We start from the raw sequence: 15,405 nt of genomic DNA on the forward strand, positions 1-15,405 counted from the left end.
GACGAAAACAAGAAGCAACAATCTGTGACCAAAGATACTCAGGTGCTCATTGATCTAGCCCTCGGTGAGAAGGGACATTTAGAACAAATTACAACGTGTATTCAAGGATAAGACATAATTCAAATGAGCCATATGATTGCAACGAAGAAAATCTATATGATTGTTATCAAATTATGCATGTTCATAATGGTTTAGCTTATACAATATCACCTTTCCAGCAGCATTTCCTAGGACCATCAAACCTCCACCCGGACTGAAATCTAAACACTGCACATACTGCAGGTTATGTTTCAGAGGGGGCCAGTTTGAGAATACACTCAGAGATGGTACATGAACCAACTTTACGCTATCACGCTTCATGCTTGAAAAGGTGGCCAGGATTTGACCATCATGATTAAACTGCAACCCATCCACTTTAGTAGTTAAATTGGTAAGAGCCTTCATTGGTTTTCTTTTGCCTCCAAGAAACTCATCACGGTTATAAACATTAACAATTCCACTATCTGAACCTGTAGCAAAGACAGTACTATCTTTTGAAACGCTCAATGCAGAGCTATTAATGCAACCATCATCAACCCCCTTGTGGAAGCATTTCCTTGTCCTAAGGTCCCAATGGTAGACAAGTCCATCTCCACCCGAGCTCAACAGCTGGTGTCCATCATTAGCAAATGCCAAGGATCGAGCAGTTCCATTCATTTTTAGAGTTCCAATTAGCTGCTTAGATTTAGAAGAGACTAAAAAAATATATCCCTCGTTGCCGGTAAATGCAATAATACTAGAATCAGGGGATACTTCAAACGATTCCAAGCTCTTCTCTTCTCTGCCCATCAATGGGCCTACTCTGTCAACCTTCGCGTTTACTATATCTAAACTGTAAAAAAATTTCCTTCTTCCACTGATGATGGCCTGTGATCCATCAGGCAAGAATGAAGCTTTACGAATGGGACAATCCTCAAGAAAATGCTTTGTATCATAGTGTTTCTCTTTCCATCAATCTGAAAGAATCTAAGCTTTTTATCAAGTCCAGCTGTAAGCAACAACTGGGCATTCCTGTGGAACTCAACTGATGTAATGGGGCCATTTGAAGGGTCCTCTGCATTGCCATCTATCAATCTTGAGAACTCAAGGAGCCCAGGCAATAATTTTGTTGTGCTCCTTACTACTGCATCCTCACTCGACAAAAGGATGTTGTTGCCATTGGCACCATGACCTTGAGCTCGGACTGATTCATTCTCTTCATCTGATTCGTCATCAAAAGCATCTCTCTCAGACTTCCACCCAAGCTCCGCCCACTCAGTTCTGGGGTTCAGCTTAACATGTTGTGACCTTAATCTTGCAACATAATCAGCTCCACTGACCAATATCTCACCTTCTTCTCCCCTTAATTTTCTTAGCCTGTTGGTTTTGGCTATGTTGACTTTCGCTATTTGTTCTTCTTCATCAATCCATACAGGTTTCCTTGTCTCGTGTGGCTCTCTCTCTTCATCGCTCATGGAAGTTTCACTGTCTACCTCATTATCCTCTTGAAAAATAACATCAACAGCAGATGACCGATCTTTAGATGAAAAAACACCATCCTCAATTATATCTTCCCCTGTATCTTCTGCCGCCTCTTTACCAAATCCAAAAGAAGAATGAAGAGGACCAAACAAGAATCCCTCCAGCTTCTTCATCTCCTGCATCTCACTGGCAACTTTATGTTCCTTCTTTCTTGGCAGAAGCCTCACGTTAGCTTGATTATTGTCACTTGACCGCTTCCTAGATAGAGCATTCTGAGATACCAAACCCATCTCAAATTATTAACTTGCCTTGCTTTCACGTGTATCTGCATAGAGAAACAAAAATTTGCATCAATTCCCCCGAATTGCAAGAAAACCTTTAGAATGACATTATATCAGTAGACACAAAAAAATAAAGTGCCTTTCCATGCATGCTTCCATGACAAAATCTATGTCAAACCCATCTTCCAGCTTGTTTATTATGCATTCCAAGAAATGGAAAAATGTAATTGCAAGAAATTGGAACATTAGCTAGACGGAAGCACTAAGAATACCATAATAGATAAAACGCACCATAAAGAAAGCTTTTTTCTAGAGGGCTCTACACTTGTGTAGCATAATTAGTTCGAGCCTATATTTATACATGTTTATGCCAGAGATATTCTAAATGAAAACAAAAAAATAACTAAACAATTAGAACAATGGATGGCCGAAGCACCTAGCATTCCCCCCCCCCCTTTTTTTTTCCAACTCACAAGTTGGGGCTAGGCAGCTGCGCGTTTCAAGCAAAGAGGTGTAATGTGGACATCAATGTCGAGAGCTATATCAACTTGATCTGAAATAATTCAAGTTCACATGGACTAATTGATCAATCTGCTAAATTTGCAACTATGCTTCGTATATTGGCCCTTTGTGCAGTAACAAACCTGGTCTGTATTAGGTGCTTGTTCAGTTTACAATGACCAGAGCTCGTTCGCCAATTGTTCAAACTTTTCTGTTCTATAGAATGTTGCCAAGCTAGATCCTGTCCATTTGTGTTCTGAATTTTTGTTTTTACAGTGAACTGCAGAAAGCTTTTCAACAGGTCCACGTTAATTCATATTTTGGGGTTCACTTCCTAGTTGGATTCTAAGTTGATTACTAAGGTTCTCTGTGCCTAGTAGCAGCCTTTATTGCCAACCAATCTATTCATCTGAAGCACATTTATAAAAGGAAGAAACATAAGATGCTGTCAATGTATATAAATGGCAAGGCAGACCACAGTCCATCTCACTATGCTAGTTACAGAAACTTGTTGCTTAGATGCATTGTCTCTTTGTTGTACTCCCCTGCTCACTTGTTCTTGGTCTAAGGATGAAAATTACTTTGCATACAGGGACATTGCGAGATACAGCGTAATGAACAGCATGCCGAACTACAGTTTTCTAACAGTAGTTTCCTCAACAGAAACTCCAACAAGCACTTCCCATACATTGAAACTTGAGTTTTTTCTAAAGTTTTACTTGGGTACAGGCCCATTGTCAGATCAAAGACAAGATCTTGAGATAAAAGTTAATCATGTTCCTACCACACAAAGGCACTACATGCATTCCAAAAATCAACGAATATTGGCATACATTGATTCAGATTGCTCGAGACAGTGCTCATTTAAAACATTCATGATTAAATGCTCAGGAAAGTTGCACTCACAGTTGCAAATTTCAAAGCATTGTTCACAGACAAAGAAATAAACTTAATATCGAATCAAATCAACTACATTATAGTTGCGTTGTAGTTCTGCAATCCCTATCGCATTTTCTAACGAAGTATGTCTCTGCGTTAGGAAAACCTAGCACTCCTCCCACAAAAACTAAAAAATCACGCTCCCCCGAAGCTCATCTCGCTGTCGATATGTATAAATAAATGGCAAGGCAGACCACAGTCCATCTCACTATGCTAGTTACAGAAACTTGTTGCTTAGATGCATTGTCTCTTTGTTGTACTCCCCCCCTCACTTGTTCTTGGTCTAGGATGAAATTACTTTGCATACAGGGACATCGCGAGATACAGCGTAATGAACTGAAATAATTCAAGTTCACATGGACTAATTGATCAATCTGCTAAAGTTTCAACTATGCTTCGTATATTGGCCCTTTGTGCAGTAACAAACCTGGTCTGTATTAGGTGCTTGTTCAGTTTACAATGAGCAGAGCTCGTTCGCCAATTGTTCAAACTTTTCTGTTCTATAGAATGTTGCCAAGCTAGATCCTGTCCATTTGTGTTCTGAATTTTTTTCTTTACAGTGAACTGCAGAAAGCTTTTCAACAGGTCCACGTTAATTCATATTTTGGGGTTCACTTCCTAGTTGGATTCTAAGTTGATTACTAAGGTTCTCTGTGCCTAGTAGCAGCCTTTATTGCCAACCAATCTATTCATCTGAAGCACATTTATAAAAGGAAGAAACATAAGATGCTGTCAATATGTATAAATGGCAAGGCAGACCACAGTCCATCTCACTATGCTAGTTACAGAAACTTGTTGCTTAGATGCATTGTCTCTTTGTTGTACTCCCCTGCTCACTTGTTCTTGGTCTAAGGATGAAAATTACTTTGCATACAGGGACATTGCGAGATACAGCGTAATGAACAGCATGCCGAACTACAGTTTTCTAACAGTAGTTTCCTCAACAGAAACTCCAACAAGCACTTCGCATACATTGAAACTTGAGTTTTTTCTAAAGTTTTACTTGGGTACAGGCCCATTGTCAGATCAAAGACAAAATCTTGAGATAAAAGTTAATCATGTTCCTACCACACAAAGGCACTACATGCATTCCAAAAATCAACGAATATTGGCATACATTGATTCAGATTGCTCGAGACAATGCTCATTTAAAACATTCATATGGTTAAATGCTCAGGAAAGTTGCACTGACAGTTGCGAATTTCAGAACATTGTTCACAGACAAAGAAATAAACTTGATATCGAATCAAATCAACTACATTATAGTTGCGTTGTAGTTCTGCAATCTCTATCGCATTTTCTAACGAAGTATGCCTCTGCGTTAGGAAAACCTAGCACTCCTCCCACGAAAACTAAAAAATCACGCTCCCCCGAAGCTCATCTCGCTGTCGACATCTGTCACCGGCTTTTCACTCTCGTGAAGCTCCCCTTCCCCACGCTCTTGCCCTTTCCCTCGGCCCTTTTTCATTTGACAGAAACTTGGTTCTTCACCGAGAAACGATTATCAAGAGACTCATTTGAAGACATGGATCATCACGAGCCACCAACCAAGAACAATATCAAAACACTGCTTAAAGACCTCAACTTGCGAGGGTCCCCATGAAGCCGCATGAAGGGAAAGACAGAAAAGAAAACGTACAGACCATTTGAAGGACCACGGCGACGAATAGAAAAAGAAAGAACGCACGATAGGGAGAGAGGGGTTGGCGTACCTCAACTTCTTCGAAGGACCACGGCGATGGCTGGAGGCAGAGCGGCGGCGGCGGCGCACGGCGAGCGGTCGAAGAAGAAGGCAGAGAGTCGAGCAACGGGCAAAAAAACTTTTTTCCAGGAGAAGGAGAAGTTTACCCTGGATTTCATTTTTTAGCGAGGAAAATTTAACGGTGTTTGATAACACCGGTTGAAAACGTACGTTTTTTTCCGATTTAATCAAACGGGGCCTAAGGGGAACTGTGCACATTTTTCTACTGGGGTGACTTGGGACTAAGCTTTTGCTTATTTGACTGATTCAAATTCCGCAACCTTCAACCTCACATCAAATCGTCGTCAAGCCCCACAACCTAAGTATCACATAAAGCCCAACGCACTTGGGTTCTAGACTTGTGTTTCCAGTTTTAATGACAAACCAAAATCAGTTTTCCAGGCAAAACTCAAAACCTGTTTTTACTTATAAAATAAGGTTTCATCAAAATTGGGTTTGGAAAAAATGCAGTTTTGACAAAACCTAATTTCATAAGAAAGAGTGAAAAAGCTTCCAATCAAGTTATTCATAAAAACCAGGTTCTCAAAACCAACAAATCCAGTTTTTAAAATTCATTAACAGACTTAAGTTTTATAAAACCAAGTTTTTGGTGTCTCTCGGTGCAGAATCCCATTCACCTGCAACTCACAAGTAAGTTGAACGTCGAGTAGAAGAAACCGTGTGCAGTCTTGAGTATTAAAACCGTCTTCTTCTCGTCTTGAATGATTTGGTAGGTCACCATTGCAGTAAGAAGATAAAGCAGTCAAGACATTGGGTTTTCACCTTTATCCTTCCACCAACCTTTCTTTTTTCTTCTTTTTTTCTTTTTTTGGCTGTGTTTGCAGTTGAGTTTTATTTAAGTATGAAATTATTTTTAAAACATATCATATTTAAACATGAGTGTCTATGTGTTAAGGGGTTCAAAATCATTAATTGGCGATATCTTTTTCTCGAAAAATTTTAGAAGTAATCTTGTCTAACTAGAGGTGGAACGGACGCAAGGAAGGAAAGAAGTCAGGAGACCCCCAGAAATTCTTGGATTCCTCCCAATATGAACGTTATTGAAATCACACTTAAATTTTTTATGGTTAACCAAAAAATCAAATGGTTAAAGTAGGTAGGGAATGTAGCTTTTTGTCCATAGAGCATAAAAACACCAAATGATTCAGATTTTCATGAGAGAGAAAGAGATAAATATGAGTTGTAAAATCGCGAAAAGGTAGTAAAAATTTTAATTTGAAAAAAATAGAAACAATGGCAACCAATAGGTCAAGAGGAAAATGAGGGTGTCCTAGAGAACTTACTTTTGACTTAAACTATGTTTCTATTCGGTAGATGGAAAGGAAATGATTTTAAGGACAACCAAGATTAAGCTCAGTAAATCTTTTACATAGACCTATTTTAAAGAAATAAATTTTAATCGGAACATTTAATTGGTCTCACCAAACGTGGCCCACGCTAAACTTATTTGCAGAGACAGGACTGTGAACTTGGAATCGGTATTGCTTATTAGCGAAAACTTTTCCCCTTCTCAGACAAGTTCCCCAGGCAATCAAACATGAATTTCATCACTCTTACACCGCCGGACAGGTGAACTTCGAAGCGTTTTACTGACACAGCAAAATATAAAGATTTCAAACAAACTGTTTTTTCTTTTCCATTTCTTTTTGCGATTCAAGCTGGAGCTAGGCAGTCCCGTCACAGTACAAAATATGAAACTACAAGAAATTTCCACCTTAGATGCCCTTTCAAAGTTCTTCCTGATCTTCAGGTCTACTGCTATGTTTCCATTAATAGGACAGTAAAAGCCAACTAAAAAACACTCGTGTATGAAAAAACATGCTTCTTTATGCATAGATATGATTCTATAAGGATTTTGTAAGCTATAAAATCTCAAACAGTTGATTACTGTCGTTAGGGAGGGGATGGTTGAGCCCATACTGCCAAAGAAGCAGAGCTGCAGCTGCCGGATCAGACTCAAACCTATGCATCAGGAAACATAATTTTGCTGCTGGACCTAGAAAGACCACATCCATGTCATTAGGTAGCAAAAAGATACATGCACCTTACTGCACTCAAGTATATGCAATAAAAAAATAGTTATACTTGTACGCATTTCTATGTATGTATTTTCTATTTAATTTTGACCTTACAGATATCTTTGCAAGATCATCAACTAGAAAAGACAACTTGATTTTTTTGGGCTTTTTAATTAAAGCATGACTTTGAAGCATGGAGTGACATGAAGTCTTCGAATTCATCAACTTTTAAGATTGAAAAGACATGATATATTTCACCATGGAATGACTGTAGCGGTAGGTTCCTGTAAAGTCAAAGGTGAATTGATGAAAGTAGGTCATTCCAAAGTCAAGCAATGTAGATGACATACGAAGCGCTTAGCAAGAGCATAATGTGGACTCGTTCTGCCAGCACCTGATGATGCATATGAAGTTCTAGGTGGTATTTAAACTTGGTTTCCGTGTCAGGTCACTGTTCAACCTTATCCCCTCATCCTCCCATTCTACTAATTCCATCAGCCTCTGAGGTATGTGAAAGACAGGAGATAACAGATCAAGTCTACCAGAACCTTTCTCGAGTAGGAATCACATATGCAACATGGGCTTGTCTTTGTTTCCGAACCTGTGACAATTTATTTGATGCAAATATTAAACCAGAGGAAAGAAAATTGATCTTATGAAGTGCAGATATTTTTACTGTGTTACTGTATAACAAAGAAACACACGCAGTGCGTAGCTCTAAAAGGTTTGCAAAAGGTGTGCAGTCCACTAATTAGCAACCTGTAAACATATGGAGAAAGACAATCTACAGTTCACCTTTTCTTGGTCACTCCCTGGACTTGGAAAAAGGAGGCCTAAGCGACTTCTTTTAACCTGGCTACCATCAAAGTGAATGTTTGCCAACACATCTTGACAACATTTCAATTGCTTGGTGGAGACGATTGGCTATGCGAGAACTCTAGCAACAAGTCTCAAGTCAATGGAGCAACACAGACATTCAACCCTGTACCGGCCATGAAATATAATTTACATTACTGCCTTAGCTGCAGTAGATTGTGCTAAACCCACTTCGTATATTGAGGAATTGAACCTCACGATATCATGGGCCTTCCACACCACCTTCTTAATTCAATATTTAATCGACAAGCATGTTAGTTGGAGTGCCATACATTAAAACAACTATACAAGGAACAGAATCTCACGATGAATGCAAAGTACTTTGGACTTCCAACAAAAAGACGAAAACAATTCCAAATCTTAGCTTATTACCCAATACAAAAAGGACAAGAAGCAACAATCTGTGACCAAAGATACTCAGGTGCTCATTGATCTAGCCCTCGGTGAGAAGGGACATTTAGAACAAATTACAACGTGTATTCAAGGATAAGACATAATTCAAATGAGCCATATGATTGCAAGGAAGAAAATCTATATGATTGTTATCAAATTATGCATGTTCATAATGGTTTAGCTTATACAACATCACCTTTCCAGCAGCATTTCCTAGGACCATCAAACCTCCACCCGGACTGAAATCTAAACACTGCACATACTGAAGGTTATGTTTCAAAGGGGGCCAGTTTGAGAATACACTCAGAGATGGTACATGAACCAACTTTACGCTATCACGCTTCATGCTTGAAAAGGTGGCCAGGATTTGACCATCATGATTAAACTGCAACCCGTCCACTTTAGTAGTTAAATTGGTAAGAGCTTTCATTGGTTTTCTTTTGCCTCCAAGAAACTCATCCCGGCTATAAACATTAACAATTCCACTATCCGAACCTGCAGCAAAGACAGTACTATCTTTTGAAACGCTCAACGCAGAGCTATTAATGCAACCATCATCAATGCCCTTGTGGAAGCATTTTCTTGTCCTAAGGTCCCAAGAGTATATATGCCCATCTCCACCCGAGCTCAACAGCTGGTGTCCATCATTAGCAAATGCCAAGGATCGGGCAGTTCCATTCATTTTTAGAGTTCCAATTAGCTGCTTCGATTTAGAAGAGACTAAAAGAATATATCCCTCGTTGCCGGTAAATGCAATAGTAGTAGAATCAGGTGATACTTCAAACGATTCCAAGCTCTTCTCTTCTCTGCCCATCAACGGGCCTACTCTGTCAACCTTGGAGTTTACTATATCTAAACTGTAAAAAAATTTCCTTCTTCCACTGATGATGGCATGTGATCCATCAGGCAAGAACGAAGCTTTACGAATGGGACAATCCTCAAGAAAAATGCTTTGTATCTTAGTGTTTCTCTTTCCATCGATCTGAAAGAATCTAAGCTTTTTATCAAGTCCAGCTGTAAGCAACAACTGGGCATTCCTGTGGAACTCAACTGATGTAATGGGGCAATTTGAAGGGTCGTCTGCATTGCCATCTATCAATCTTGAGAACTCAAGGAGCCCAGGCAATAATTTTGTTGTGCTCCTTACTACTGCATCCTCACTCGACAAAAGGATGTTGTTGCCATTGGCACCATGACCTTGAGCTCGGACTGATTCATTCTCTTCATCTGATTCGTCATCAAAAGCATCTCTCTCAGACTTCCACCCAAGCTCCGCCCACTCAGTTCTGGGGTTCAGCTTAACATGTTGTGACCTTAATCTTGCAACATAATCAGCTCCACTAACCAATATCTCACCTTCTTCTCCCCTTAATTTTCTTAGCCTGTTGGTTTTGGCTATGTTGATTTTCGCTATTTGTTCTTCTTCATCAATCCATACAGGTTTCCTTGTCTCGTGTGGCTCTCTCTCTTCATCGCTCATGGAAGCTTCACTGTCTACCTCATTATCCTCTTGAAGAATAACATCAACAGCAGATGACCGATCTTTAGATGAAAAAACACCATCCTCATTTATATCTTCCCCTGTATCTTCTGCCGCCTCTTTACCAAATCCAAAAGAAGAATGAAGAGGACCAAATAGGAATCCCTCCAGCTTCTTCATCTCCTGCATCTCACTGGCAACTTTATGTTCCTTCTTTTTCGGCAGAAGCCTCACGTTAGCTTGATTATTGTCACTTGACCGCTTCCTAGATAGAGCATTCTGAGATACCAAACCCATCTCAAATTATTAACTTGCCTTGCTTTCACGTGTATCTGCATAGAGAAACAAAAATTTGCATCAATTCCCCCGAATTGCAAGAAAACCTTTAGAATGACATTATATCAGTAGACACAAAAAAATAAAGTGCCTTTCCATGCACGCTTCCATGACAAAATCTATGTCAAACCCATCTTCCAGCTTGTTTATTATGCATTCCAAGAAATGGAAAAATGTAATTGCAAGAAATTGGAACATTAGCTATACGGAAGCACTAAGAATACCATAATAGATAAAACGCACCATAAAGAAAGCTTTTTTCTAGAGGGCTCTACACTTGTGTAGCATAATTAGTTCGAGCCCATATTTATACATGTTTATGCCAGAGATATTCTAAATGAAAACAAAAAAATAACTAAACAATTAGAACAATGGATGGCCGAAGCACCTAGCATTTACCCCCCCCCCTTTTTTTTTCCAACTCGCAAGTTGGGGCTAGGCAGCTGCGCGTTTCAAGCAAAGAGATATATAAATTGCATATCATCTCTCTCTATAGAGAAACAAATTCAGCAGCTTAAAGAAACTGATTGATAACAAGTTTTGACTTTTGAAGTTTGCTTGTTTGCAGTGTGATGAGAACAATTGACCTAAACGCCTAAACCTATGTCACATAGGGTACGGGTGCAGGTAAATTTTCCTTTTTCTTGTTTCAGGCCATGTTTGATATGGCCTGGAATTTTTTTGAAGGGTAAAAAATGTATAGTTTGATAGACAGGAAGATTTTTTCATGGAAAATTTTTTTTACCGTTCAAATTTTTTGCTATGAATGAAGGTCAACTTTTAATGTGGACAAGAGCTATATCAACTTGATCTGAAATAATTCAAGTTCACATGGACTAATTGATCAATCTGCTAAAGTTGCAACTATGCTTCGTATATTGGCCCTTTGTGCAGTAACAAACCTGGTCTGTATTAGGTGCTTGTTCAGTTTACAATGACCAGAGCTGGTTCGCCAATTGTTCAAACTTTTCTGTTCTATAGAATGTTGCCAAGCTAGATCCTGTCCATTTGTGTTCTGAATTTTTGTCTTTACAGTGAACTGCAGAAAGCTTTTCAACAGGTCCACGTTAATTCATATTTTGGGGTTCACTTCCTAGTTGGATTCTAAGTTGACTACTAAGGTTCTTTGTGCCTAGTAGCAGCCTTTATTGCCAACTAATCTCTTCATCTGAAGTACATTTATAAAAGGGAGAAACATAAGATGCTGTCAATATGTATAAATGACAAGGCAGACCACAGTCCATCTCACTATGCTATTTACAGAAACTTGTTGCTTAGATGCATTGTCTCTTTGTTGTACTCCCCTGCTCACTTGTTCTTGGTCTAGGATAAAATTACTTTGCATACAGGGACATCGCGAGATACAGCGTAATGAACTGAAATAATTCAAGTTCACATGGACTAATTGATCAATCTGCTAAAGTTGCAACTATGCTTCGTATATTGGCCCTTTGTGCAGTAACAAACCTGGTCTGTATTAGGTGCTTGTTCAGTTTACAATGACCAGAGCTCGTTCGCCAATTGTTCAAACTTTTCTGTTCTATAGAATGTGGACAAGCTAGATCCTGTCCATTTGTGTTCTGAATTTTTGTCTTTACAGTGAACTGCAGAAAGCTTTTCAACAGGTCCACGTTAATTCATATTTTGGGGTTCACTTCCTAGTTGGATTCTAAGTTGACTACTAAGGTTCTTTGTGCCTAGTAGCAGCCTTTATTGCCAACCAATCTCTTCATCTGAAGTACATTTATAAAAGGAAGAAACATAAGATGCTGTCAATATGTATAAATGGCAAGGCAGACCACAGTCCATCTCACTATGCTATTTACAGAAACTTGTTGCTTAGATGCATTGTCTCTTTGTTGTACTCCCCTGCTCACTTGTTCTTGGTCTACGATGAAATTACTTTGCATACAGGGACATCGCGAGATACAGCGTAATGAACAGCATGCCAAACTACAGTTTCTAACAGTAGTTTCCTCAACAGAAACTCCAACAAGCACTTCCCATACATTGAAACTTGAGTTTTTTCTAAAGTTTTACTTGGGTACAGGCCCATTGTCAGATCAAAGACAAAATCTTGAGATAAAATTTAATCATGTTCCTACCACACAAAGGCACTACATGCATTCCAAAAATCAACGAATATTGGCATACATTGATTCAGATTGCTCGAGACAGTGCTCATTTAAAACATTCATGATTAAATGCTCAGGAAAGTTGCACTCACAGTTGCAAATTTCAAAGCATTGTTCACAGACAAAGAAATAAACTTAATATCGAATCAAATCAACTACATTATAGTTGCGTTGTAGTTCTGCAATCCGTATCGCATTTTCTAACGAAGTATGTCTCTGCGTTAGGAAAACCTAGCACTCCTCCCACGAAAACTAAAAAATCACGCTCCCCCGAAGCTCATCTCACTGTCGACATTTTCGATCTGTCACCGGCTTTTCACTCTCGTGAAGCTCCCCTTCCCTACGATCTTGCCCTTTCCCTCGGCCCTTTTTCATTTGACAGAAGCTTGGTTCTTCACCGAGAAACGATTATCAAGAGACTCATTTGAAGACATGGATCATCACAAGCCACCAACCAAGAACAATATCAAAACACTGCTTAAAGACCTCAACTTGCGAGGCTCCCCATGAAGTCGCATGAAGGGAAAGACAGAAAAGAAAACGTACAGACCATTTGAAGGACCACGGCGACGAATAGAAAAAGAAAGAACGCACAATAGGGAGAGAGGGGTTGGCGTACCTCAACTTCTTCGAAGGACCACGGCGATGGCTGGAGGCAGAGCGACGGCGGTGGCGCACAGCGAGCGGTCAAAGAAGATGTCAGAGAGTCGAATGAGGAGTCGAGCAAGACCTAACGGGCAAAACAACTTTTTGCCAGGAGAAGTTTACCCTGCATTTCATTTTCCACCGAGAAACGATTATCAAGAGACTCATTTGAAGACATGGATCATCACAAGCCACCAACCAAGAACAATATCAAAACACTGCTTAAAGACCTCAACTTGCGAGGCTCCCCATGAAGCCGCATGAAGGGAAAGACAGAAAAGAAAACGTACAGACCATTTGAAGGACCACGGCGACGAATAGAAAAAGAAAGAACGCACAATAGGGAGAGAGGGGTTGGCGTACCTCAACTTCTTCGAAGGACCACGGCGATGGCTGGAGGCAGAGCGACGGCGGTGGCGCACAGCGAGCGGTCGAAGAAGATGTCAGAGAGTCGAATGAGGAGTCGAGCAAGACCTAACGGGCAAAACAACTTTTTGCCAGGAGAAGTTTACCCTGCATTTCATTTTCCACCGAGAAACGATTATCAAGAGACTCATTTGAAGACATGGATCATCACAAGCCACCAACCAAGAACAATATCAAAACACTGCTTAAAGACCTCAACTTGCGAGGCTCCCCATGAAGCCGCATGAAGGGAAAGACAGAAAAGAAAACGTACAGACCATTTGAAGGACCACGGCGACGAATAGAAAAAGAAAGAACGCACAATAGGGAGAGAGGGGTTGGCGTACCTCAACTTCTTCGAAGGACCACGGCGATGGCTGGAGGCAGAGCGACGGCGGTGGCGCACAGCGAGCGGTCGAAGAAGATGGCAGAGAGTCGAATGAGGAGTCGAGCAAGACCTAACGGGCAAAACAACTTTTTGCCAGGAGAAGTTTACCCTGCATTTCATTTTTCACCGAGAAACGATTATCAAGAGACTCATTTGAAGACATGGATCATCACAAGCCACCAACCAAGAACAATATCAAAACACTGCTTAAAGACCTCAACTTGCGAGGCTCCCCATGAAGCCGCATGAAGGGAAAGACAGAAAAGAAAACGTACAGACCATTTGAAGGACCACGGCGACGAATAGAAAAAGAAAGAACGCACGATAGGGAGAGAGGGGTTGGCGTACCTCAACTTCTTCGAAGGACCACGGCAATGGCTGGAGGCAGAGCGACGGCGGTGGCCCACAGCGAGCGGTCGAAGAAGATGTCAGAGAGTCGAATGAGGAGTCGAGCAAGACCTAACGGGCAAAACAACTTTTTGCCAGGAGAAGTTTACCTTGCATTTCATTTTTCACCGAGAAACGATTATCAAGAGACTCATTTGAAGACATGGATCATCACAAGCCACCAACCAAGAACAATATCAAAACACTGCTTAAAGACCTCAACTTGCGAGGCTCCCCATGAAGCCGCATGAAGGGAAAGACAGAAAAGAAAACGTACAGACCATTTGAAGGACCACGGCGACGAATAGAAAAAGAAAGAACGCACGATAGGGAGAGAGGGGTTGGCGTACCTCAACTTCTTCGAAGGACCACGGCAATGGCTGGAGGCAGAGCGACGGCGGTGGCCCACAGCGAGCGGTCGAAGAAGATGTCAGAGAGTTGAATGAGGAGTCGAGCAAGACCTAACGGGCAAAACAACTTTTTGCCAGGAGAAGTTTACCCTGCATTTCATTTTTCACCGAGAAACGATTATCAAGAGACTCATTTGAAGACATGGATCATCACAAGCCACCAACCAAGAACAATATCAAAACACTGCTTAAAGACCTCAACTTGCGAGGCTCCCCATGAAGCCGCATGAAGGGAAAGACAGAAAAGAAAACGTACAGACCATTTGAAGGACCACGGCGACGAATAGAAAAAGAAAGAACGCACGATAGGGAGAGAGGGGTTGGCGTACCTCAACTTCTTCGAAGGACCACGGCGATGGCTGGAGGCAGAGCGACGGCGGTGGCGCACAGCAAGCGGTCGAAGAAGATGGCAGAGAGTCGAGTGAGGAGTCGAGCAAGACCTAACGGGCAAAACAACTTTTTTCCAGGAGAAGTTTACCCTGGATTTCATTTTTCACCGAGGAAAATTTAACCGTGTTTGATAACACCGGTTGACGTTTCTTTCCGATTTAATCAAACGGGTAAGCTCTTGCTAAGGGTGACTTGGGTAAGCTTTGATTTATTTGACTGATTCAAATTCCTCAACCTTCCACCTCACATCAAATCGTCGTCAACCCCCACAACCTAAGTATCACATAAAGCCCAACGCACTTGGGTTCTAGACTTGTGTTTCCAGTTTTAATGACGAACCAGAATCAGTTTTCCAGGCAAAATTCAAAACCTGGTTTCACTTATAAAATAAGGTTTTTCCAGTCTTTGAATGTCGTCAAAATTGGGTTTGGAAAAAATGCAGTTTTGACAAAACCTAATTTTATAATAAATAGTGAAAAAGCTTCCAATCAAGTTATTAATAAAAACCAGGTTCTCAAAACCAACAAATCCAGTTTTTAAAATTCATTAACAAACTTAA

General features: G+C 40.5%; 1 protein-coding gene and 1 pseudogene across 16 annotated transcripts; both read right to left on the minus strand.

Annotated features, from left to right (window-relative positions):
* Window positions 1-136: 136 nt before the first annotated feature.
* Window positions 137-5,090, minus strand: LOC116250870 (U3 small nucleolar RNA-associated protein 18 homolog; annotated as a pseudogene).
* A 1,721-nt stretch (window positions 5,091-6,811) lies between these two features.
* On the minus strand, window positions 6,812-14,990 carry LOC116249727 (U3 small nucleolar RNA-associated protein 18 homolog). Of its 16 annotated transcripts, none has more exons than XM_031622958.2 (6): window positions 14,786-14,986; window positions 13,619-13,768; window positions 13,230-13,379; window positions 12,841-12,990; window positions 8,467-10,082; window positions 6,812-6,979 (listed from the first exon to the last, which is right to left on the minus strand). In XM_031622958.2, the coding sequence occupies exons 5-6, from the start codon at window positions 10,045-10,047 to the stop codon at window positions 6,953-6,955; spliced, it is 1,608 nt and encodes a 535-aa protein (XP_031478818.1). In that variant the 5' UTR covers window positions 10,048-10,082; window positions 12,841-12,990; window positions 13,230-13,379; window positions 13,619-13,768; window positions 14,786-14,986; the 3' UTR covers window positions 6,812-6,952. The 16 variants fall into 16 exon arrangements, with proteins under 16 accessions (XP_031478818.1, XP_049932733.1, XP_049932730.1 ...); XM_050076776.1 differs by having other exon boundaries at window positions 6,813-6,973; XM_031622955.2 differs by lacking the exon at window positions 6,812-6,979 and adding an exon at window positions 7,175-7,602 and having other exon boundaries at window positions 14,786-14,988.
* Window positions 14,991-15,405: the final 415 nt, after the last annotated feature.

Source organism: Nymphaea colorata, chromosome 3 (genome assembly GCF_008831285.2).
Source record: "Nymphaea colorata isolate Beijing-Zhang1983 chromosome 3, ASM883128v2, whole genome shotgun sequence".
NCBI classification, from domain to species: Eukaryota; Viridiplantae; Streptophyta; class Magnoliopsida; order Nymphaeales; family Nymphaeaceae; genus Nymphaea; species Nymphaea colorata.